The sequence below is a fragment of the Balaenoptera physalus genome (assembly GCF_965194825.1).
Source record: "Balaenoptera physalus genome assembly, chromosome: 19".
Taxonomy (NCBI): domain Eukaryota; kingdom Metazoa; phylum Chordata; class Mammalia; order Artiodactyla; family Balaenopteridae; genus Balaenoptera; species Balaenoptera physalus.
The window spans coordinates 17,569,911-17,595,395 of record NC_138900.1 but is presented as its reverse complement, the minus strand read 5'-3'; the positions used below and the strand labels follow the sequence as shown (position 1 = coordinate 17,595,395).

Genomic DNA, 25,485 nt, shown 5'->3' with positions numbered 1-25,485 from the left:
GATGCTGCCCTGCCCTCTCCCCCTTTCCTGGGAGGGTGGGAGGCACCTGGCAGAAAGTGGCTGGCTGTGTAGAAGAAAGCGAAGGTGTTGGTCAGTGATATTTCAGGATCACTGGGTTTGCAGGGCCCAGGCTGAGTGTGGACCTGCAAAGAGAGGTTTTGAGGCTGAGTGTGGACCTGCAGAGAGAGGTTTTGATTCCTCCTCTCTGTCATGCTGGAGAAGTGACCACCGGTTCCCCTGTGGCACTTCTGTTGTGGGCAGAGAGTCCCTCAGACTGTCAGACCACTCACTCCAACTGGAGCACAAAACATACTGCTTATATTTGCAGGTATATCACTTTGGATTTATTTAAATGGCCAGAGAGTACCCTCCTTTGATGAGAGGATGGGGTAGAATTGTTGCTTTAAACTGTTGATACAGACATTTGCAGATATCTGAGCTAGGTGTAATGTGGCTGACTTTTAGGTGGAGACAACTTGTGCTTCCAACCAAACATGTTCTTGAATCTAGTTATACATGTTCGTATCAGGTCTTACCTAAATAGAGTACAGATTAGCAGGGGCGTTCCCATGATCCCATAGAAATAATGTTTGTGACATATTGTTAAGGAAGCAAGATAATGAGAAAACAAGTCTAGTGTGAACCCACTTAAATGTAAAACTCTTCATAGTGCTGTGTAAAAGATCTAGATCTGGAAATATAAACACCAGCAAGGCCCTGAGGAGTAGGATTAGGTGTGCAGTTTTGTGAGTGGTGCTTTTCAGTGTTTACTTCCTGCACTTGCATCCTATTTGAATTTGTTAAGGTGGGCAGGCATTTTATACTTTATACACACTGTTAAAAGATAAACTGAGGCATAAGAATTTATTTGAGCAAAAATCAATTGGAACCAGGCAGCACCCAATCTAGCAGAAAGGAAAGAGCTTCAAGGAGCTAAACAAAATGACTTTTACAGGCAGAAAGGGACAGGAACAAGAAAGTTATATCAGCAAAAAAAAGGGGGTTGGTTATTGCCACGTTACTTTCCTTTAGGGGACGGCAGGGGTCTCTCAGGTAGATTACCTAATCAGTGCTGATCCGGTGATTCCTGAGTGATGGTTTAAGATTCTGTTTCTGGGAGAGCCGAAACTGTAATTAAGTCTCAGTTTGGTGACATGAGGCTTAGCATATGCGACTCCATTCTGAGCTTGTATCTTGTTTTTAACAACACACCAACCCACGAAGAAAAGCAAAGCCTCAGGGTTAGGTGCCCAGCCCAGGCAAAGGCAGGAGGGAGGCAGGAAAGAAGCAAAGGAAGGTGGCTCTATCCACTGTGTGTCTAGTGGATGAAGGAAGGTCAGCATTTTGTTGAAGACCTCTGTTAGCTTTAGCTGCCACAGGGGGCCTTTATGAGAGCCAATAGTAGGGAAGGAACATCAGCAGCTTACTATGCAAGGGTGCCTCCCGCCCCAACCATGGTTAGGTGCCCTGGCCCTTCCTTCGTCTCATGGATCAGGGCAACAGACTGAGTACTCCTCACAGATCAGGCTTGGTGTGTGGTTGGTGAACGAAGCAACTGATGAGAAAGACCACAGAAGTCAAAAGCATTTTCCTCTGTTTTCCACCGTCAACCAACAAAACGAAGAAAGAAGATAAGAAAAGAGTATATTTGGCGTCATAAGAATTGCAATTTGGAAGACACAGATTTGATTAAAACGGAAGGAGTGTTCCGGGGAAGAGAAAAAGTCAGGGGCTTATAAAGGCAAAAGCCACGAGACTGTACTCTGACACAAGAAAAGAAATACTCGGTCACGAGTTGTTTTAGGTTAAGGATCTGATAAATAGATAGGCTGTCATGAGTTATATTAGGGTAAGGGTAATAAGTATCAAGTTTCTGGCAGATGTTCTGGATGCCTTCATTAGGACAGTAAGTGGTCAAAACGTCAGATTTCATCCAGGCTGAGCCATGCATAAATTACTTTGTCATTGGCCTTCCAGCTCCATTTTAGAGAGCTCTTTTAGCAATACTCTATTTTGATTTTCTTTTCACACCATCTTTTCCTTTTTTCTTCTAATAATTTTTTCTGATTTTAAAATTCACATTTTCTTTGAGGAGTATGAGCATCTGGGAAATACAGTAAAGTTTAGAGGAGAAATAAAAATTGTCCACAATTTCATCACACACAGATACACAAAAATATTAACCATGGTTATTTTCTTCCAGTTTAAAAAAAGTTTTTTTTGACAAAGTTTAATCATATGTGTGGTTTTGTATCTTTTTCTTTTCTTTTTCTTTTTTTTTGCCTGCCGGGCTCTTCACTGTGGCTCGTGGGCTCCAGAGTGCATGTGCTTAGTAGTTGCAGGTGCTGGCTTAGTTTCCCCGTGGCATGTGGGATCTTAGTTCTCTGATCAGGGATCGAACCTGCGTCCCCTGCATTGGAAGGCGGATTCTTAACCACTGGACCACCAGGGAAGTCCTTGTATCTTTTTCATTCAATATTATGAGTGTTTCCACCATCAATATTTTCCCAGGACGTACTTTGTAACTGAAACTGAGTCCCCTGGAAATCGAGTTCCTTTACTGAGTTTATGATAAATCTCTCTCTCTCCAAAACTTTATTCCCTTTCTTATCCCCTCTGATCTCAATCCTGTGCTAACTGAACACTAATCACCCAGAGTCAGATGGCTAAAATTGCTGTTGTTGATAACATCGTTAATGTACTAACCTTGCTATTGTACATGTCATCATTAAGATATAAACTCATGTTGTTTCTCCAGAGGAAGATGAGCTAACAGACTCCTGAACCATGGACCACGTGGCCAGAAAACTGTAAACCAGAGACATCCTAACTCCCAAAACTACAATTAAGAAATGTCACAAGATGATGACTAATCCCAGCCTCTTTGTTCTTCCCCTTGTGGACTTAAAAAATTATTCACAACCTAAAAGTTGAGAGTTACGTTTTATTTGGCGGGAATTTTTAGGACTTCAAGCCCGGGAGGTAGCATCTCAAGTAACCCTGAGAAAACTGCTCTGGGGGGGGCGGTGGGGGGGAGCCAGGTTATATAGAAGTTTTGCAACAAAGGGCAGGTAGTTGGAACATCAAAGGATTATTCTAAATTAAGAAAACCAGATACCCCAAATTAAGGAATTTAGCGCTTTTCTATGTATGGGAAGATGCAGGAGTCTGGGCTCACTGAAATCAGTCCTCAGCTATCTGGGGCCAGTATCCTGTTTTCACATCCTCAGTTCCCTCAGGGCTCACGGTAGGGAGTGGCTGCAGTCTAATGGCTGCTAGATGGCAGGTATTCTTTCCTTCCTGAGTTTCCTTGGGGCTCACCAGCTCACGGATGGAGGGCTGCAATTGCTGATGACTATGACATCCTTTGTTTATTGATGTGGCAGGAAATAGTCCATTCCTCACCCTTAAAAAAAAACCCTAACTCAGACCAAGTTGAAGTGGATCTGAGGCTTGCTTCCCACTCCCTTGCTTGGCACCCTGCAGTAAGTCCTTACTTTGCTGCAAACTCCCCTTGTCAGAGTTTGGCTTTCTTCACTTGGGGCATAAGAGGCCTTTGCTTGGTTACATATATGCTGCAAAGTATTTTTTAAAACTACACATCAAAAATCTAATAAATCTTAAGCCGGATAGCAGAACTACGCGCCTCGGTGCGAAGCACTACCAGGCTCGAGTACAGCCGGAGGTGTGAAGAGTCTTCCGCTCACAGCCCAGCCCAGCCCGGGCCGCTCGCGGACTGGCCAGGTCCCCAGGCCCCGCCCACTCAGCGCCGACAGGCGGCCGCAGTGCGCAGGAACGGAAGCTAGACCGCCCCTCCCCCACCCACTTCCGGCCGCGGCTCAGTTCTCCCGCCTCCGCCTGCGCCGAGGCTCGTGGTTGTCCCGCCATGGCACTGTCGCGGGGGCTGCCGCGGGAGCTGGCCGAGGCCGTGGCCGGGGGCCGGGTCCTGGTGGTGGGCGCGGGCGGCATCGGCTGCGAGCTCCTCAAAAACCTCGTGCTCACCGGCTTCTCCCACATCGACCTGGTGAGGGCCAGGCGTGCGCGCGGGCTGAATGGCGGGCCGTGGAGCCGGGGCCGGGGGATCGGGGCCCGGAGGTCCGGACCTGAGCTGTGGGTGCGGGGGCGGACCAAAAGGCCCTGGGGTCGTCGCTGCCCGCCTAGAGGGAGCTCTTCGGCGGCTACGGGGCGGGCGCCGCTGCACGCCGGGCCCGCTCCGCACGCTGAGGAGGCCAAGGGCCCGGGTCTTCCGGGCGTCCCGCGAAGAGCCGTCCCCCGCCTCCCAGGCAGCGCCAATTTGTGGCGGCTCTGGGGTGTGGAAGAGTCCTCGTGTCTTCGCTTCAGAGCAGTTCCCCAGCTTTAACCGGAGGCAGGAGAGGATTGTCTCGAGTCCCTTGGGGATGTTGTGAGTGTTCAATTCGAAGTCCCCCTTAACTCAGATAATATGCAGAGCAGAGGATGGCAGTGGTAACAACCAGGACCTACTGAGCGCTTGTCCCGAGCCCGGCGCTGTCCTGCGCGGTTTACTCGCCTTAACGCACTTAATCTTCGCTACCATCATAGGCTTGTAAACCCTGTCTTCATCCCATTTTATTTTTAACAGATAAGAGGAAAAGTGAGGTACGGTGGGGTTTAGTAACTTAGCTAGAACTCCTTTGTGGCTCGCGCCCCTCTCTTCTGGGTACAATCTGCGTGACTGTCATTGTTATCACCGTAGATTATTTCGTTAAAGGTATTGGTTAGGATTTTAACTTTTGCATTGCTGTACGGTGACGGGAAGCTACTGTAATTCTGAGTCAAGTCATTTCTGTTAATGTAAACTTTTTAGAGATTGGAGTTGTAACCTGAAACGTGGATGTGAGTTTATAGCATCTTAAGGTGTAGTGGAAACATGGAATTAAAAAAAAAAAAAGTAGAGGTGGCCGACTGAACTAATAAATGAGTGACTGGGGGGAAAAGCATTTACGCATTTTCCATTGGTTTTTATAGGGTTAGTCTTTCCATTCAGTTCTGTATCCCAAATATGAATGTGGCATAGCTAATACCTACTGATACTTTTTCAAAAGGATCATTTTGTAATAGACAAGACAGTGAATTGGGGCCCCTGAAAAATAAATGCTGATCCTTTTTTATTTGGTTTAATTTTTGTAGTAAATTTAGAAAGCATAGATAAAAAATGTTAGGTGATTATATGTTTTGGTGATTTTCACCAAAACCATTAGGGTGTTTCACAGTTAGAACATTTGATTACTCTTCATGTAAATTTATTGAAATGGAGTGAAAATGGTTTTAGTTATAATTATTTCTTCTCTTACATTTATTTTGAAGCAGCAGTTAGATAAGACTTAAAACGTGAGACTTCTAACCTTGTGTAGAAGTTTCCCTCCACAGCCCTCAAGTAATGATTGTAAATGAAATTGTGTGTGGGTAAAGACTGTTGAATTAAAGAAAGCAGCAAAAATTCAATAAATCTATTTGCCAAGTATTATTTAAGAAAAAGAACAGGGCACAGTTAAATCTATTATGTTGGATTTGAAAGAGTAATCAGATTGATAGAGAAATGATGGAAATATAATGCATTTTCAGCATCATTTTGTCGTCTAAGGAATTTCCTAACATGTTTGCCAGTATGATTAAACAAATGAACAAAAAAAGCATCCTTTCTAAAATATTTTTGAGAAAGGTGTCTCTGAAATTAAATCTTGTTTTAATACGCATTAAATTATTTTTATCAATTTAACAACTTTAGTATATTGGTCAAAAAGCATTTTCTCCACCAACGTAGCAAATATCAAAAGTTCTGGGTTATGGATGCTGAGGATAGTGATACGTATTGCTCAAACATCCCAGGAAATTTGTGATTTATCTGGGGTTTATGCATTTGTAGATTGATCTGGATACTATTGATGTCAGCAACCTCAACAGGCAGTTTTTGTTTCAAAAGAAACATGTTGGAAGATCAAAGGCCCAGGTAACTTTGTATTTCTCATATCATTTCTATTTATTCATTTATATTTCTGCCCTTTGGTGGATCTTCCATTTATGGTATTAGGTTAATTTGGACTCTCTAGTAGGAGGGAGAATATGGGGAAGCCATCTCTTTTTAGCTGAGGAATTATGAAGAATAAGAAGATCTCTAGAAAAGGACAGAAGACTGTGCCATCCTTTCTTATCTACAGAGGAAATAAAAGTGCTCTACCCAATCCTGTAAATGGTGTCCCCTTCTTAAATTTCTGATCGTTTACTTAGAATGAGCCTTGTGTTCCTACATTCCCTGGAGCTTGGCTGCTCCTGTATTTGTGGGCAAGAGAAGCTACAGCTTATGCCATTGTTCCCTTTAGAAGAAGACAGCCTCCCCTGAGGTTCTAGCCATCTTGATCTTTCTTTAGTTCCTTGAATGTCCCATCTTGATTCAAGGTTTTAAAACATCTTTCTCTTTGCTTTTCTCCCAGCTTTTTGGGCAAACTTTCACTCTTTTCTCCTTTTCATTTTTCAAATTTTCTCTAGGGGTGCTTTCCTAAATCTCTTAGACTAAATCATATCTTCCACTCATTACAGCCTCTACTTTTTCTATGTATCATTTATCATAGTTTGTAGTTAAATTTATCTGGATGGTTATTTGATTAATGTCACTTTTGCTCACCAAGTGCCGTATACAGTTTCTGATATATGGAAGATGCTTAGTAAGTATTTGTTGACTGACACTTGGTTACTGCATTTGATATTTTTGCTGAAGCTTGCCATTCATGTACAAGTGTATATAAATAGGTGAAATAACTATTGTCTGCCATAGATAGATTTCATATTCAGATAGAAATGTTGTAGTAATTTAGTAAATTAGTAATTTAGTGTTGTTTGTTTTTCCAGGTTGCCAAAGAAAGTGTACTGCAGTTTTACCCGAAAGCTAATATCATAGCCTACCATGACAGCATCATGAAGTATGCTCTAATTATTATGTTGCAAAATTGTGTTTGCTGTGAATTTTTAATTAAACCTTTAAAGTATAAGATACTTTTATTAGCTGAATATATGAACTCAGAGTCATTCTGCTTATTTAAAAATGATTTTTCTAGAATTATTAAAATGTAGTAGGTTGTGTCCACGTAAGTGACATTCTTTTAACAGTTCATATATATATGTGTGTGTATATATATATGTATATATATATATAAAATTTGAATGATTTAGAAAAGAGGTCATTTACTTTAATACTTTCAATAAATAAGTTACTTGGAAACCTAAAAGGACCTTATATTGTTTTAAATAAATGGCTATTCTAAACTATAAGAAATCAATATACATGATGATTCAGACTTTTCTAAATATATTGCTCTCATTCTGATCGATTTCAGCTGTGGCCTTTTTCAGTTTAAAAGGTTCCCTCAAAATAATTTGTTTATTAGGACTGTGACTTCTGTAATATAACACTGGGAATTTGTGATGGGGCAGTAGTTTTGGTGGTACATAAATATACTCTGATCTCAGTAAAGATAGAGTAAAAATATAATTGTGGAGGCGTTGGGGCAAAGGAACCCTGCGTCTAAATGTCCTTTATCTATCGTTGTTGTCCACAAGTAAGTGGTTTTAAAAATAATGAGTTCTTGTTTGAGGCCTGGATTAGAGAAAGTCTTAGGCTTTCTCAGGGAATTTGTGTTTCCAGCTTCCTTTTCATTCTCTGGATGTTTGCTCTACAAGCTTGCCTGTAGCCCTACAACCTCCTTACCCTGTGTTGCTTTCCCAGTGCTGCTAAAAGCAGGGACCCTAGGGGCCTGAACCCTGCCTGATCCTGACCATGTGAGGTGAAGCTACAGGCCAGGCAGATCCTGGGAATGTATTCTTTGTATGTTCCCAGGCACTTGCTGCCCCAAGAAGGCCTGGTGGGACTCTCGAAGTCATGCCAGTTTGAGATTCTGCTCTGTGCCCGAGGTAGCTGGCCAAAACGGATGTGTGGTTTAAATTTGTTTCTCGTGTTTGGGGAAAAATCAAACCTATCTATATTGTAGAGACCCCTAATATCAGTTATTTTTGTACTTTTATTACTTTAATGTGCTTTTTAGGACCCTGTATTATACTGTGAAGCTCATGTGTAAGGCCGGTTGTTTTGGTGACCTTTTTTTTTTGTTGTTGTTTTACTTTGTAGCCCTGACTATAATGTGGAATTTTTTCGACAATTTATATTGGTTATGAATGCTTTAGATAACAGAGGTGAGATTATTTTAATACTTTTAATTCTAAGTATTTCCCTTCCTCCATAACAAGGTTGTTTACACAATTAGTGTTAATTAAAATATTTCCTTATGAGTTAGAACTTAAAAGACCTAAAGGGAAGTAAGATCAGGTTTAAAGCTTGCCAATTGATTGTAATTTTAACTAGAACTAGTGTGAATATAGGGGAAGTTAAAATCATTAAAGAGGATGATGCGTAGGTTGCGTGCATGTATATTTGTTTCAGATTATCCCAGCACTTAAGCACAGTGTGACTTCCTTCGTGTATGTGGAGATCTAAGAAATATCAGTGCCCAAATTTCACCCAAAACCAATTGAGTCAAACTCTAAATGGGACCTAAAGATCATATTTTTTCACAGTTCCCCAGATGATCTAAAGGGCAGTTATGGCTGAAAACCACTGTTTTGAGAGTAAGGCAACAGGATGTCAAAGGTAGCATAGAAGTCATGGCTCTTGAATTATTTTGGGTATATCTGGTGCTGTAATGTATCAGATTGGATCCTATTACGTGTACACATTTTGGACCATTTAAACTTTACACAAGTTGGTGATATTTCATATAATCAAGTATCATATAGCCAGTTATTGTTAACAAATCTTTGTGTCTGGAATGTGGGGTGAAAATACTTAATACTCTTTCTGTAACTACTTCCACATGTAAAAGTACATCTGTCAAATGAGTTTGTAACAATTTGGGGCCAGAAATATCAAAAGAGAAAACATACAAAGTAGCATGAGAAAGAGGATAACTCTTTTAACCAGACTCATCTTTTTTCCCCTAACCTTAAACTGCCTTAATAGTTCCACGTTGGGACTTCTCTGGTGGTCCAGTGGTTGAGACTCTGAGCTTCTACTGAGGTGGCGTGGGTTTGATCCTTGGTCAGGGAACTAATACCCTGCATGCTGTGCAGCAAAAAAAAAAAAAAAAAAAAGATAAATAGTTCCAAAGTTGATACTCCACATTCTCCATTTACTTCCATGTATTACCTGATAATTTTATTGGAATAAGAGCAAGTTAAGGGGTTGGAAAACATTGAAACAATGTTTTAGCCATATTTAATAGAAGTAGGTACAGCAATAGAAGAGGAAGATGGCACTTTGGTATTAAAAAGTAATATATAGGGGTGCTTCTCCTACAGTAAATTTGTGATATAAATTTCTTATCTTTGAAATTTTGCTGTTGAATGTCTCTTAAATGTCTATAACAGTTGTATTACTCTGGTCATAGCTATAAGAAAGTTGTACATGAAATAAAAACAATAAAAAATGGTTTGGGTAAATTTCATCCTAATTAAAGGTAACTACATAATTTCTTTTTTCTTTTTTTCTTTTTTTTTGTAAACTCCTGTTAACTAGTATTTTTCTTCCAGCTGCCCGAAACCATGTTAATAGAATGTGTCTAGCAGCTGATGTCCCTCTTATTGAGAGTGGAACTGCTGGTTATCTTGGACAAGTAACCACTATCAAAAAGGTAAAGTACTTTTTTTTGGTTTGGTTTGGTTTGGTTTGTTTTTTGCTTCCCACATATTTATTTGGGAACTTAAGGAGGGAAGAAGTAAACTTTGGATATATATGACATGGGCTTGTCAGCATCCAGGATGTAAGGATTATTTTGTGCTCCTATAAAACTTAGATGCTATAAAGGTACCAAAAAGAGTACAGGCAAAGATCTTTTAGCTCTGTGCTACTTTGTTTCATGTAGCTTATATATTAAAATCCTTAGGCTGGCAAGCATAATAAACTTGCCTTTTTAAATTCTTAGTAGCCATGAGACTACATGTCATGTTGTAGTTGATATATGGTAAACCAGCCTTCTAAAAAGTTACTTGTCTAAAGTCTGGATTTATAGATCTGAAGAGTACTTTGAAAAAAAACTTTGGAGTATTTGTAAAGTATTGATATTTCAAATATTTAGATAAAACTAGAGAATAAGAACAAATACATGTGTGTTCACAACCCAGTTTTATACAGTCTCAGCATTGTTATTCATTTGCTGCTCAAATCTTTTTTCTTTGAATTCTTTTAAGAAATTAAACATAGATACATTCGAAGAATCATTTAGCAGGTTTTGAAACTAAAAGGAATTACACTCTACTTGAAATTTGGTATTTTTGTCTGCTCTTTGGCAGTTTTTCCATACTGAAGATTGTGGCCGTGCTTCAGTTGTTTTTACTGTTTAATATTACTCTTCGAAAGCTTAATTTATATCATTCTACAAAGACTTATAAATATCAGTTTATGAGGGGTGACTGCTTGCCATATGGCTGCCCCCAAGAAAGCATATTGGAAGGACACCAGAAATGGCATTATGGAGAAAACACTGGATCTGCTGCAATTTATATTAAAATATTATTTGCAGGTTTGGGGTCTTTAACCATTATTAGAAAGACATTGTTCATTACCATGATCCTGAGACACTAGTATGTGTTAAGACTGAGATTGAGAATTGCCAAGATAAAGAATACTCATTCTAAGTTTTAGAAAATTATCTCAGGTGCCGTGGACTTCTTTCAAGGATTCCTTACAGTATAACTTTAAGCATAACCCTTTAGCAACGAAATGAAGAGTATTTGGTTTGGCAATACTTAGGATTTTTCCATGTATCTGGATAGCTCTGGAAATTAATGCTTTAAATTCACTTAATCTTCAGGAGCTTATAAGGTAAATCTGTAAATAATATTTAAATAACTGAGTTTCACAAATTTGAGAGATAATTGGTTGGAAAGTTGTTATTTGTCTTTCTAGTAGTTTTCCCTGTCTGTTTAGTGTGATCAAGGTAAACTTGTAGTTTCTCCTCACCGGGCCAGGAATCAGAGAAGTCCTGGCTTAGTCATAGCTGTGACTATGGTAGATTGAATTAACTTTTACGTTGTAGTTCCTTATCTGTAAAGTAAGGATTTTGGAGTTACTAATATTTTAAAATTTTCTTGACAGTTGGAATATAGATGAAGGAATGAAATGTTTATGATTATATTACAATATTGAGAAACCACCATGATGGGATAAATGTTTTTCTCATATCCTGACTTTGCAGGGTGTGACTGAGTGTTACGAATGTCATCCCAAACCAACCCAGAGAACTTTTCCTGGCTGTACAATTCGTAACACACCTTCAGAACCTATTCATTGCATCGTTTGGGCAAAATATTTGTTCAAGTAAGAGTATATATGTTTCTGGGCATATTTTTAGTACTGATCATGGACAGTGGGGTCATTTTTATTTGAATACCTTGGAGAAATTGTACTTATGATGATGAAGCTTAGTCTGACTGGAGACAGGCATGTAACTAAATGAATACAAATCTATGTATTTGGAAATACTAAAACATACTTAGAAGTAACTCATTGGTTAAAAAAGAAATAATGGAAGTTGAAAATACTTTGTAAAAATACTGAAAATACTACATGTGGAACTTGTAGGATACATTGAATGTGGTAGTTGGAAGAAAAGATACAGGCTTACACACATGAAGAGAGGTGAACATTAATGAGCAAAGGATCCAACTTATGTTAGAAAAAGAACAACATAAAGTCAAAAAAATTAGAAGGAACGATATAATTGAGGTAAGAGCAAAAAATAAATTGGCAAGTTTGATCATAAAAAGGAGAGGGGGATAGATAACTAAGTGGGGAATATAATCTCAACACAGATTAGAATAATAAGGGGAAAAAATGGGATGATAAAAGATTATGCCAGTACATATCCCCCCCCACCCCCACCCCCAGCTGCGTTGGGTCTTTGTTGCGGCACGCAGGATCCTCTGCTGTGGCATGCAGGCTCTCTAGTTGTGGCCCGCATACTCAGGCTGCGTGCGGGCTTAGTTCCCTGACCAAGGGTGGAACCCGCATCCCCTGCATTGGAAGGTGGATGCTTAAGCACTAGACCACCAGGGAAGTCCCTATGTCAGTACATTTAAAAAACTTAATGATTGGATAAATTCATTTTAAAAACTTAGAAAATGACTCAAAAAGAAATAGAAGGCTCCCTAGGGAAATTTAATCAGTGGGTTAAATTCCTCTGACTGATGCACCAAACCTATGTGAATTTATAGGTGATTTCCACTAAATTTGCAAGGACTATATCATTCTAATCTTATATAAAGTCTCAGAAATTTTTTTTAAAAAATGGAATACTTCATGTTTTGGGGCTATCATATCTTTGATAGCAAAACCAGTTAAGGCTGGGGACTTCTCTGGTGGTCCAGTGGGTAAGACTCCGTGCTCCTAATGCAGGGGGCCCAGGTTCGATCCTGGGTCAGGGAACTAGATCCCGCATGCATGCTGCAACTAAGAGTCCGCATGCCGCAACTAAGACCAGGCACTGCATGCATGCATGCATGAATAAATAAATAACCTTTTTTTTTTTTAAGAGAGGGCATTTTGTTATTTATATACTTATTTATTTACTTTTGGCTGCATTGGGTCTTCGTTGCTGTGCGCAGGCTTTCTCTAGTTGCGGTGAGCGGGGCTGCTCCTTGTGGTGTGCGGTCTTCTCATTGCGGTGGCTTCTCTTTTTGCAGAACACGGGCTCTAGGCACGCAGGCTTTAGTGGTTGTGGCTTGCAGGCTCGGTAGTTGTGGCTCGTGGGCTCTAGAGCGCAGGCTCAGTAGTTGCGGCTCGTGGGCTCTAGAGCGCAGGCTCAGTAGTTGTGCACAGGCTTCCTGGATCTGTGGCATGTGGGATCTTTCTGGACCAGGACTCGAACCCGTGTCCCCTGCATTGGCAGGAGGGTTCTTAACCACTGTGCCGCCAGGGATGTCCTACATACATTATATAAAAAACAAAACAAAACAGTTAAGGCCGTTATAAGAGGAAAATTGTGAGACATTCTCATTCATAAATGTAGATGAAAAAATCCTATGCAAAACATTAGCATACAAATCTAGAATGGTATAAAACAAAAAGTATACCATAACCAAGCTGTATTTATTCCAGGAATGCAAGCATAGTTTAACACTAGAAAAATCTATAAATGGCATTTACTTCATTAAGAATTTAATGAGAAACTATATAATCTTCATAGGTGTTGAAAAAGCATTTGGTAAAATTTAGCAAACACCTTTTCATGACAAAAATTCTTAGTAAACTAGGAAGAGAACTATCAACCTCATAAAAAATATTTTCTAGAAATCTACAGCAAACATTAGTTTTCCTTATTTTTTGATTAAGGTATAATCACTCAGAAAAGTAAACATATAATGGTGTAACAACAAAATTTCACAAGAAATACACTTGCAAGCTTTATTTACTGGGCAAACAATTTTTTTCTTTTTTAATAGACTTTTTAGAACAGCTTCAGATTTACAGAACAATTGAGAAGATAGCACAGAGTTCCCACACCCAGTTTCCTCTGTTATTAACATCTTAGTATGATACATACATAACAATGAGCCAATATTGATACATTATTAACTAAAGTCCATAGTTTATTTAAATCTCCTTGGTTTTTGCCCAATGTGTTTTTTCTGTTCCAGGATACCTCATTATAGTTAGTTTTGTCTTTAGGCCCACCTTAAGGGGGCTGTGACAGTTTCTTAAGGCTTTCCTTGTTTTTGATGACCTTGTTAGTTTTGAAGAGTACTGGTCAGGTTTTTTTTTTTGGCTGCATTGGGTCTTCGTTGCTGCGTGCGGGCTTTCTCTAGTTGCGGCGAGTGGGTGCTACTCTTTGTTGTGGTGCACAGGCTTCTCATTGCGGTGGCTTCTCGTTGTGGAGCACGGGCTCTAGGCACGCAGGCTCAGTAGTTGCGGTGCGCGGGCTCTAGGGCGCAGGCTCAGTAGTTGTGGCACACGGGCTTAGTTGCTCCACAGCACGTGGGATCTTCCCGGACCAGGGATTTAACCTGTGTCCCCTTGCATTGGCAGGCGGATTCTTAACCACTGCACTACCAGGGAAGTCCCTGGTCAGGTATTTTTTAGGATGCCCCACTGTCGGAATTTGTCTGATGTTTTTCTCTTGATAATACTGTGGTTATGGATTTTTGGGAGAAAGACCACAGAGGTAAAGTGCCATTTTCATCATATCATATGAAGGGTACATGTTATCAACATGATTTATGACTATTAATGTAGGCCTTGATTACTTTAAGGTAGTGTTTGTCTGTTTTCTCCACTGTAAAGTTACTCCCTCCCCTTTCTATATTGTCCTGTCTCTTCTCACCCATTTATTGATATCAGTGTGGACTCATTGATATTGAATATAGTTTCGGTTATAATCTAATACTGTTTTATTTTGTTGCTCAAATTGTTCCAGCTTTGGCCACTGGGAGCTCTTCAGTTGGCTTTGTGCTCTTTGATATACTGCCATCAATGTGTGGGGTTTTTTTGGAGCAATTCCTTACTTTCTGGTACTACAAGATGCTCCACGCTCATCTTGCATGTTTCCTGCTTCAGCCCTAGAATTAGACATTTCTTCAAGGAGCCCTGGTTCCTTTAATTTGAAGAATGATACTAGGAACCAAGATGCAAGTGCTTAGGCATAGTTCTGGGGTGCCATTTCTTTTAGGCCCTCTTAGCTGACAGAGCAAAAAATATATTTATACTAATTTGTGTATATAAAATATTGATATGGTTCAATGCAATTCTAATTAAAATCTCATTGGGGATTTTATTAGAACTTGTTCAGCTGATTCTAAAATTTATATGGAAGAATAAAGCCTAAGTGGAACCAAAACATTCTTGGAGAAGAGTAAGTTGAGGTGACTTGCTCTAACAGATTTCAAGATTTAATATAAGGTAAAAATAGTTTAGTGAGTTGCTGGTGCAGGGATAGAAAAACAGACTGTAACTGAGGTTGCACAGTAGATCCCAGATGAAAGAAGGGACTAAATAAAAGGGAAGGCAGTTCACTACCAATGTGGAAAAAAATTGCATTCTCTACTTCAAAGGATATGTGTAAATTAACAATATATAGAAATTAAGTCCAAGTGGATTAATTATTCAGATGTGAAAGACAAAACTTTAAAATTTCCTAATATAGGAGAAAATCTTTATCTTTGGGGTTAAGGAACAATTTCTCAAGATACAAAAGTGCTAATTATAAAATAAAGGATTGATACATTCAAATTCATTTAGTGTCTTGTCAAGAGACAGTAAATGATGTATAAATAATAAGCTGTTATATGGGATGAAATAGCTGTAACATATAAGCAACTAAAACTGTGATCTGGAGTATATTCCTGGAATCAATAAGAAAAAGACAACCTGACAAAATAATGCTAACATACATTTTTTCACTTAAAGGGAAACCCAGATAGGCAATAAGCAAATGAAGATAGTGTTTAACTTTATGATTGACTTGCAAAATCACGAATAAAGCCACAGTAACATACTATTTTACACTTGCTAGTTTGGCAGAACATTAAGTCCGGAGAGGAAGTAAGTCTATAAGAACTCTTACATGCCATTGTGGGGCTGTATTTTGGGGCACAACCAATGTGGGAAACAAATGGCCATTTTCTTGTAAAGTGTATCAGGATGTTTGAGATTTTTACTGTACAAAGGATTTCTTTAAGATAGCTTTATTATCGGACTTCCCAGGTGGTCCAGTGGTTAAGACTCCGTACTTGCGATGCAGGGGGCACAGGTTCGATCCCTGGTCGGGGAAGTTCCGCGTGTTGCAGCCAAAAAAAAAAAAAAAAAAAGATAGCTTTTTAGATAGCTTAAGTTATGTGCTTGAGGAATGGTTAGAAAGTTATTAAACAATTCTTAGGATAACTTGCTTAACGAAAGAGAATTTCAGCTTAATACTTTTATGTTATTTCTTATAAAAGAAAACCGTCTTATTCACTGCTGAGTTCCCAGCACCTAGACCAGTGCCTCGCACATAATAGGTGTGTCAGTATTTGTTTAACAGCTAGCTGCAGGTATACTTCACAATTATTATTCTGGCAGTGGAATATTATCCATGTTGGAATGTAAGAGCCGCTCACCTGTCTCTTGATCAAAGATTTTAACATAGGAATTTGCAGAGCCTAGCTGGCAGAAATGAATCTAGGTCTACTAAAATTTAGCCTTGCCTGTGTTGTGGTTGAAATGAGGATGCAAGCTGTTTTTTGTTTTTTTTTTTTAGTTAGCTTTGGATGCGTTGGGTCTTCGTTGCTGCGTGCAGGCTTTCTCTAGTTGTGGCAAGCGGGGCTACTCTTTGTTGTGGTGCGTGGGCTTCTCATTGCAGTAGCTTCTCTTCTGACAGAGCATGGGCTCTAGGCACGTGGGCTTCAGTAGTTGTGGCACACGGGCTCAGTAGTTGTGGCTCGTGGGCTCTAGAGCACAGGCTCAGTAGTGTGGACGCACGAGCTTAGTTGCTCTGCAGCATGTGGGATCTTCCCAGACCCAGGCTCAAACCCGTGTCCCCTGCATTGGCAGGCGGATTCTTAACCACTGTGCCACCAGGGAAGTCCCTGCAAGCTGTTTTAAACAGATTGTTTTAATACTTTCAAGTTTATGGAGCGTAATTTGTCAATTGTTTATTTTTCAGCCCTACTAAAGATTTGAGATAACTAAATTAGTTGTTTGAGGAAAGTAGGAAAAGTTAACCTTTGTTCAGAGTATTTTGTTGTACATAAATATTTACTACTCTTAAATTATAGCCAGTTGTTTGGGGAAGAAGATGCTGATCAAGAAGTGTCTCCTGACAGAGCTGACCCTGAAGCTTCCTGTGAGTAAACTAGTTGGGATATATTTTCTTATTGGTGAGCACTATCTTTATTTTGCTAATTTAATATTGATAGCTTAAGGCGGGGGGAAATAATTGCTGTTATGTGCTAGATAATATATTATGTGTTTAAGGTGTGTTTTTAAAAATGGGTACTGTCATTTTTCTTGTGAGGAAACATGGTGCAGGGAAGTTTCACAAATCTAGTAAATAGAGGCAGGAGTTGTTCCCAGATCTGATTATAGGTCTGTACTTGGACCTGCTCTACATATGGCCTTCAGACACTGAGGTAGAAAAAGATGGTGACGAGCATGTTATAATTCTGTCTCCTTGAACTCAGAATGCGTCAGATGCGGGTGCCCTCCATGGGTGACTCTTTTTTCCCCTAAAGGTAGATGAGAGCTTAGTTCTACACTAATTACAGTTGAAAATAAAATGGTGTTTGTTTTGTAGGGGAACCAATGGAAGCTGAAGCCAGAGCCAGAGCATCTAATGAAGATGGTGACATTAAACGTATTTCCACCAAGGAATGGGCTAAATCAACTGGATATGATCCAGTTAAACTTTTTACCAAGGTTAGGTTTTCTTTTTTTTTTTATAATTGTGGATAGATTTTTGTTACTCTGTTTGTTTTAAACTAGTGCATGATTGAATTACACTTCTTTTTATGCCTACTGCTGTCTTAGTGAATTCATTGATGCAGGTGGGATAAACAGGTTTGAAATTTTAACATCAATACTAAATCAGTATAGCATCTTTATAGAAGGTAAAATACAGAGGCTTGCTTATTCACTCTTGGTTGTCTTTCCATCCCTCACTTTCACTGAACTTCTTGATTTTCTTTGTATAACTGACTTTTGGTTCCTGCTGTTTCTCGTCTTATATCCCTTTGCCGCTCAAATCTTCTATTGAGAGTTTGGTTGACATGTTCTAAATTGCTCTTGAATCCCTAAGCCTGTGTTCTTGGGTGAATTCCTCTTCATTTTATATATTGTTTGCTCAGTATTTTTAGAGAAATCTGTAAGATTGCTTTAATTAGGTCTACCTAATTATGGCTCAGCTAGGCCCTCAGATCTGCGTTTTAAAAGTCTTTTTATTTCTCCTACCTTCATTGCCTAGCAAGTTTATCATAATAGGCACTTGAAGCTTTCTCAACTTGTCTTAAACTGCCTAATATGACCTTATTAGGCAGATGACCTTAAGGATATATTAACAGGTTTGAAGCCATTGGACATAATTTACCTGTTAAGAGAAGGTCCCACTTCACCGCAAACTCTTTCTCTTTTCCCTGCTTCTTTTTTATTTTATTTTTTTTATTAAAAAAAAATTTTTTTAATTGGAATATAGTTGATTAACAATGTTGTGTTAGTTTCAGGTGTGCAGCAAAGTGAGTCAGTTATACATATATTTCAAAATTCTTTTTCCATATAGGTCATTACAGAGTACTGAGTTCCCTGTGCTATACAGTAGGTTCTTATTAGCTCTTTTCTGTTTGAGAGAAATCCCTTTGAGAAAAGGCTAACGCTTCCACCTGGTATTTTTCCGTCTTGTACCTTTTTCTTCAAATAGTATTTTCTCTCTGCCCTGCATCTTGAGTCTCCTGGCTCCTCCTGTCTGCTTTCTGGCATGCACACGTCCTGTTGTCCTAAGCAAATGGCCTACTGCTCCCTCCAGCTTCTATTTCATCTTTCCTCAGTGACAATACATGTCACAGGTTGACTTTCTTAAACCTACTGCATTTATTTCCTCATTACAGCCTTTACCTTAGAAAGTGGTTTTTATTTTGATTATACTTAAAATCAAATGCACTTAACTCTGATATGGTTATCAACAGTGTTTTCCAAACTAGTATCCATATACCTATTTCCATTCCAACCTGAGCAACAGTTGAATGCCAGAATAATCTGAAGTACATCTCCAATCCGTTGTTCAACAGGTAACTTTAAGCATCTGCTGTGTGCCAGGGGCCACTTTAAGCACAGAGGATTTAGTGGTGAAAGACAGAAAATAGGGTCCCAGCTCTTTTTAGGGAGGGAGCTCAGCATCTAGAAGGGAAGTCAAACATTGAACAAGGAATTTCAAGTTCAGGGTGTTATGACGTTCAGTTCTGATGCATTGGAACCCTCTAATAATAAGTAAACTTAACCCCACTTATTATTAAACATTATTATTAGACCTAGTATGAGGGTTCAGAAGAGGCTGTCCAGAGGCTGTCAAGACTTCTTCAAAGTCTTGACATTTCAACTCAAGACTTTAAAGAATAAGGGTGGGGATGAGTGTGCAGCATATAGAAAGAAAGTTTCAGGTTGAAGAACTGAAATAATTCCCATTAAAAGGGAGAGTGGAAGGAGGTCTGGAAAGGTAAGCTGAGGTTAGATCTGGCACGATAAGCATGTTATACCAAGACAGTGGGAATCCATTAATGGGTAGTCTATAAGGTATAGAAAGTATGCAGTGCACTATTGTAGGACCTGGTGTTCCTCTTGTAACCAATATGGGACAGTGCCTTCTGGAGTTGTGCAATGCCAGAGTAATCTGAAGTACAACCATCTGCATTCCCAGTGGAGTGTGGAGGAAAAGTTAGACTCAACAGGACTTTGTATGTATAAAGTGAGGAATGAAGAATAATACTACCTGGTTTCCTGCTGGGCAGCAGGTGAACAGAGGTGCCGTTCTCTGAGATAGGTAGGGTGAGAAACAGATGTGTGCGTGGGGGTTGGGGAAGAGGGGAAGGTGATAGAATTAATTTTGAGATTCCTCTGGGATATTAGAGAGATGACAGATGGTTTTAGGTAAGTAGAGCAGTTTAAACTAGGGATTTGGTTGAGATTCATAGGTTTATAGAAAGAGACAGGAGTGTGAAGGTAGGGACTTCCTGGGTGGCGCAGTGGTTAAGAATCTGCCTGCCAATGCAGGGGACACGGGTTCGAGCCCTGGTCCGGAAAGGTCCCACATGCTGTGGAGCAACTAAGCCCGTGAGCCACAACTACTGAGCTCATGTGCCACAACTACTGAAGCCCGAGCGCCTAGAGCCTGTGCTCCGCGAAGCCACCGCAGTGAGAACCCTGCACACCACAACGAAGAGTAGCTCCCACTCACCGCAACTAGAGAAAGCCCACGCACAGCAATGAAGACCCAACACAGCCAAAAATAAATGAATAAATAAATAAATTTTTAAAAAAACTTACAGTACTCAGAGCTGTGTGGTTTTCACACTGAATTGTACTCTAATTGTATATTTGGCTGGTTTTCAAAGATTAAGGATGCTTAATAAATATTTATTGAATTGAGTATATTTTGATAGAAATAGTTCTTTTAACTTAGCCACACCTAAATTCATACCTGGTACATACAACAAACCTGTGGAATAAATCAGTCAACAATAGAAAATATAGCTAAGGAAAAGGTAAAACTATTAAAATCATCTGAAATTCTGCCACATAGGAAGTGTGATTCATGTGATGGTCTCTCAGTCTACATGTGGTAATGTTTATGTTTTTATTTTCGAAATAGGAATTGTTTTGTGTGTTTGAGGTTATTTGGGGGGGCGGGAGCACATTTCAGAGATGTTGCAGATGGTTAAATTCTGTTTTTGAGCCCTTTTTAAATGTGTGTGCTTTATTGGTATGTACTCACAAACTTGGAGATATTGCTAACTGGTACCTTTAGCCTCAATTCTTGTGGAGTTGGTGTGTATTCACTTAGTCCACTTGAATGGTATGATTGTGCTTCCGACTGATCTGAGGAGCTAATTTAGGGGAGGTGATTTGGGAGGACAGCGTCAGTCAGCACGGTTCAGAGTTCCCTTACTCTGCTTTCATCAGCATCTCTGATTTTAACTGTTTCACATACAGGGGTTTTGTGTAAAATTTCCTTTTACACAAAGGTTTAAGCTCCCCCTGCCCCTTTGAGAATTGTTCATCTACTGGTATGTAACATGTGTTCTTTAAATCAGATTTTATAGTGTAATGTTTAAAATAAATCAGCAGGGAAATTTTGTTTTACTTTATCAGCATAGGGACTGTAGGGTTCATGGAATTTACCTTTCTTCCTTTCCTTCTTTTTATCTTAGCTTTTTAAAGATGATATCAGGTATCTGTTGACAATGGACAAACTGTGGCGGAAAAGGAAACCTCCGGTTCCATTGGATTGGGCTGAAGTGCAAAGTCAAGGTAAAGGATACATTTTTGTCTTTGGGATACCTAAATTGGAAATTCTCTAACCTAAAATCTTTAAATAGCCCTGTCATTTCTTGTTATACAGTGGTATACACCCATGGTAAGAAATTCAGACAGTTCAACAAAGTATGAAGAAGGAAAATCACTGGAAATCTCATCACCTAGGGAAATAGTTACAATTAATGTTTTAAGGAATGTCTTGGTGATAACTCCGTGCACGTAGACGCAGGCAGTTGTATATGCACTTTCCGTAAATGGAATCATACTATTTATATACTCTGACTTGCTCTTTTCAGTCAGTATTATTTAACTAGTCCCTTATCAGTTAACATTTAGTTGTTTCATATTTTCCCTGACATAAAGTGTTGTTCCTTTAACTTAGGAACATATGCAAGAAAAACTGTTGTAGTAGTGACTACTTCCTTACCCACTCTCCTTCAACACATTGTGTCTCAGCTTGTTTTGCACAGCAGTGTTCAGCATAGTGGAACTTAAAAGGTACCAGGAGACTTAGGATGTCAGTTTGGAGCAGTTTTCTGCAGTTATCTACAGTAACGGATACTTCACTTTATGGCCCAATTCAAGTATTGCTCTAATAGCTTCCACTTATTGAGTGCTAACTATGTTCTGGGCATAATGCTTATTATCTTACCTACATTATATTCTTGAATCCTCCAGTAATCTCCTATGAAGTTCTGAGACAGTCTTGCACCTTTCCCATATTAATGTTGGCGATTTTCTTGTACACATAAGTGTATCATAGTGATAATTACTTTAATGGAATTTGTTTCATATTATTTGATTTTCTTATCGTCAGGTATTGAATTGTTAAACAGAGTAGAGGAATGATGTTAATAGTGAAATTTCTAATATTTTTTTCTTTAGGAGAAGAAACCAATGCATCAGATCAACAAAATGAACCCCAGTTAGGTCTGAGAGACCAGCAAGTTCTAGATGTAAAGAGCTATGCACGTCTTTTTTCAAAGAGCATTGAAACTTTGAGAGTTCATTTAGCAGAAAAGGGAGATGGAGCTGAGCTTATATGGGACAAGGTTTGTTTTGAAAATGTGTGGCAATTACTTGTATATCAAATGTATATTTTAGTTCTTGAGCTGTACCAGAACTTAGTAATTTGGGGATATTGTTTATTCTACCAGATTTTGAGGACATGTTGATTTTTGTTTGGATGTTTTCATCTCTAATTACTACATTGAACTATGAATTTTCTATATGTGAATTTAAGCAATATCATAAAACCTCATTTTAGATTCTCATGTGTTCATGGTTTATAAATGTGACTTTACTGGAATAAAATGTTTATCTGACTTAAGCAAATAGGCTTAAGAGAACTTCTTACGTAATAGAGATTTGTTAATAGAAGTCATAATATCCTTTTGGGGACAACAGCTCATAGGCCTAATTTGGCCTTGAAAGTAATAAAATTGCCCTTTAACTCTTAAAGGTCTGAGAGACTTCTCAATTCAAAAATGAGATGTAATTTTTCTTACAAGTTAAAACAATATTTAATAGTGTTTTGCAGTTAAATGTTACGTTTTGAGATTTGGTGAGTTTACTTATTTTTAATTAGTCAATATTTTCTATGGTTGTAAATGATTTATCTGATAAAGTTTATATGTTCATATATTGGTAAAGATTTGCTGTGAGTTTTAAAATAAGGAGAAAAGTTTGATCAGTTTAAGAAAACTAAGGTAACTTTATGTGCAAATTTTGAGACGGGTTGAATCAGACATCTGAAATAAAGCTGGTAAATTTAGATTTGGGGGAGTCTTGTAAACATTAGTCTTTAGGGTTTGTGTGCTATAAGGAGTAACTGTTAAAAAAATTTTTTTCATTGTTACTGTTACACTAGTGGTTTGGGAGGTTTTCATCTATACACAGGGGCTACATAACAAAACTTGGAACTGTGAATTGTTAGCCTCTGTGAGTAAACTCTGTAACTAATGGGTGTGATAAGCCAATTGCCTGGGGAAGTACCTGATGGACACTGTGTTGAGTACTCTTAAATAATATTTAATCTTCACCACAACCTTACAAGATGTTTATATAATTTTTCCTATTTAACAGATTAATGAATATTGGGTCAGGGAGGTTTATTTGCCTGTAGTTACATAGCCAGCCAAATAAGTATGTAAAGAACCCACATCCTATCAGTGCTTTTTCTTTTATACTTTGGTGTTTCTGAATTATGGGCTAGGATAGTTTCTTCTCAGTTCAAAGCAGGAAACCTTGCTGAAATCTAATTAGAGAGACTAGGATATAGTCTCAGGAAGAACGGAAATTGTAAAGGGAAAATTATTGTCCTGCCACATCTGAAAAGAAACAATATAGTACTGTGGTGTACGTGAAGGGAGTTTGGAGAAGGAAAGCCAAAAGGAGTAGTTCAGCTGTTTCTGAGGCTTCAGTGAAATAGCTTTCTCAAAACAGCCTGTGTTCCCTGGGTTCTGTACTTGTCACACAACCTTATTGTTGACTGATGGACCCAGGGAAGGATTGCCACCATCAATAAATGCAATTGGTATTCTGGTCTATACTCTTAGTCTCCAGTGCATTTGTTTAAGCAGGAGTGAATTCCTAGAACCTGCTGGCTCTTGGTAAGACTGCATTCCTGGATCACAGGAGCTGATGATGAGCCCCTGCCCCCTTCTCATCCAGAGAGGCCATCTCTTGTTCTAGTTGACTTGTTATAAATGTGTGAAACTGCTGTTCTGAAAGAAATACTAGCCAAATTAGTAAATTTGTGGGGAGACTTGTTAAATTGTTTAAATTATTGGCAGGATGACCCATCTGCAATGGATTTCGTCACCTCTGCTGCAAACCTCAGGATGCATATTTTCAGTATGAATATGAAGAGCAGATTTGATATCAAATGTAAGTTTTTTTGTACTTCAATTGTATCATCTAAAATTCTAAGGTTTTTTTTTTAACAGCTAAACTTTTTTTTTTTTTTTTTTTTTTTTTTTTCCAGCAATGGCAGGGAACATTATTCCTGCTATCGCTACTACTAATGCAGTGATTGCTGGGTTGATAGTATTGGAAGGATTGAAGATTTTATCAGGAAAAATAGACCAGTGTAGAACAGTGAGTGTTTCTATTTGCAATTTTTAAATTAAAACAATAAAATTGGTTTAAAGCAATGGAAAATAATTATTCAAGTTACCTTGTGAGTTGCATGTTTAAGTAAGCTTCCTGGAAATTATAACAAAAAGGAAAACACATTTGCTTCTCTTATTTTTGTCACATTTGCAGAAGCTAGTTTGCTTCTAACATTTCTAGTTTTACTGATTTCTTGGAAGAACTCCTTGTGTGGGTCCTTATATTAACTTTTCTCAATTGTTTTTCAATTCTAAGAGTTCTCTGGTTTAAAATTCCATTTGGTTATTTTGTAGTCCCCTGTTCTTCAGTCATTTTTTGTCAGTCTTTTTTATTTTAAACTTATATTTGATCATGTTAATGTCTGAAATCTTTATGGATGAGTTTACAGTCATCTGCTAGATCTCATAGTGTTTTGTTTGCTTATGTGATACATGATTTTTTAAAAAAAACAATTAGTATTTGTTAAAACTATATCTGTGATAATTCTTTAAGGACCTATTGAAGGTGTGTTTCTTCAGAGAGGATTTTGTGTTTATTTTAATTTTATTTATTTAGTTTTTAAAATTGTATTTATTCATTTATTTATGGCTGCGTTGGGTCTTCGTTGCTGTGTGCACGGGCTTTCTCTAGTTGCGGCGAGCGGGGGGTCACTCGTCATTGCAGTGCGCGGGCCTCTCATTGCGGTGGTTTCTCTCTTGTTGCAGAGCACGGGCTTTAGGATCAGGGCTTGAACCCGTGTCCCCTGCATTGGCAGGCAGATTCTTAACCACTGCGCCACCAGGGAAGCCACCCAGTGCCACATTATTAATGCACTCTTAAAATACCTTTTATTGTTTTCCATGAAATTTCAGGGTGAGGGAATGTAGACTCATATGGTCAGTCTGCCATCTAGGTTCAGTTTTCTATTTAAACTTTTATTTTGGTTGTCAGTGTTTTTAATTTATAAGAACTATATATTTTTTGATTTCTACCTTTTTATAGCAGCCTGAACAAGTGTCTGCTTTGTTCTGTAACATCCTTTCCATTTCTTTGCTTTCTTATCTGTATTCTTCTCTTGGGCTAATGATACCCATATGTCAGGGCTTCATTTGTTCGCATTTATAAATGAATGCCAGGATAGGTTAATAATAGTGTTAGCCTGAGTATTAGTAGTGTTAGCAATTGTTTTTATTACCGTTGATTTCTACCTTCCCAGTGAAGATCAGGATCAAATAAGTCTGTTCTCTCATTGTACCCTGTTTCCAGCCCTGACAGTACAAATGTATATATGCCTAGTATTTATTGTGGAGAGAGGCTACAGTAGGGCTGTTCCTAGCACT

At 38.7% G+C, this 25,485-nt stretch overlaps 1 protein-coding gene across 4 annotated transcripts in view; it reads left to right on the top strand.

Moving 5' to 3' along the window:
* The first annotated feature begins 3,817 nt into the window (after positions 1 to 3,817).
* Positions 3,818 to 25,485, top strand: part of UBA2 (ubiquitin like modifier activating enzyme 2) — a 31,413-nt gene continuing 9,745 nt past the window's right edge. Inside the window, exons 1-12 of one of the 4 annotated variants that reach the window (XM_082437870.1) lie at positions 3,818 to 4,024; positions 5,885 to 5,968; positions 6,865 to 6,935; positions 8,138 to 8,202; positions 9,595 to 9,695; positions 11,259 to 11,380; positions 16,810 to 16,877; positions 17,328 to 17,449; positions 20,947 to 21,046; positions 21,938 to 22,104; positions 23,848 to 23,941; positions 24,039 to 24,151. In XM_082437870.1, the coding sequence (XP_082293996.1) occupies positions 3,887 to 4,024; positions 5,885 to 5,968; positions 6,865 to 6,935; positions 8,138 to 8,202; positions 9,595 to 9,695; positions 11,259 to 11,380; positions 16,810 to 16,877; positions 17,328 to 17,449; positions 20,947 to 21,046; positions 21,938 to 22,104; positions 23,848 to 23,941; positions 24,039 to 24,151 (1,245 nt within the window). In that variant the 5' untranslated portion in view covers positions 3,818 to 3,886. Of the gene's footprint in view, positions 4,025 to 4,080; positions 4,403 to 5,884; positions 5,969 to 6,864; positions 6,936 to 8,137; positions 8,203 to 9,594; positions 9,696 to 11,258; positions 11,381 to 16,809; positions 16,878 to 17,327; positions 17,450 to 20,946; positions 21,047 to 21,937; positions 22,105 to 23,847; positions 23,942 to 24,038; positions 24,152 to 25,485 lie in introns of those variants that run through there. The other 3 variants (XM_082437868.1, XM_082437869.1, XM_082437871.1) reach the window with 3 other exon arrangements.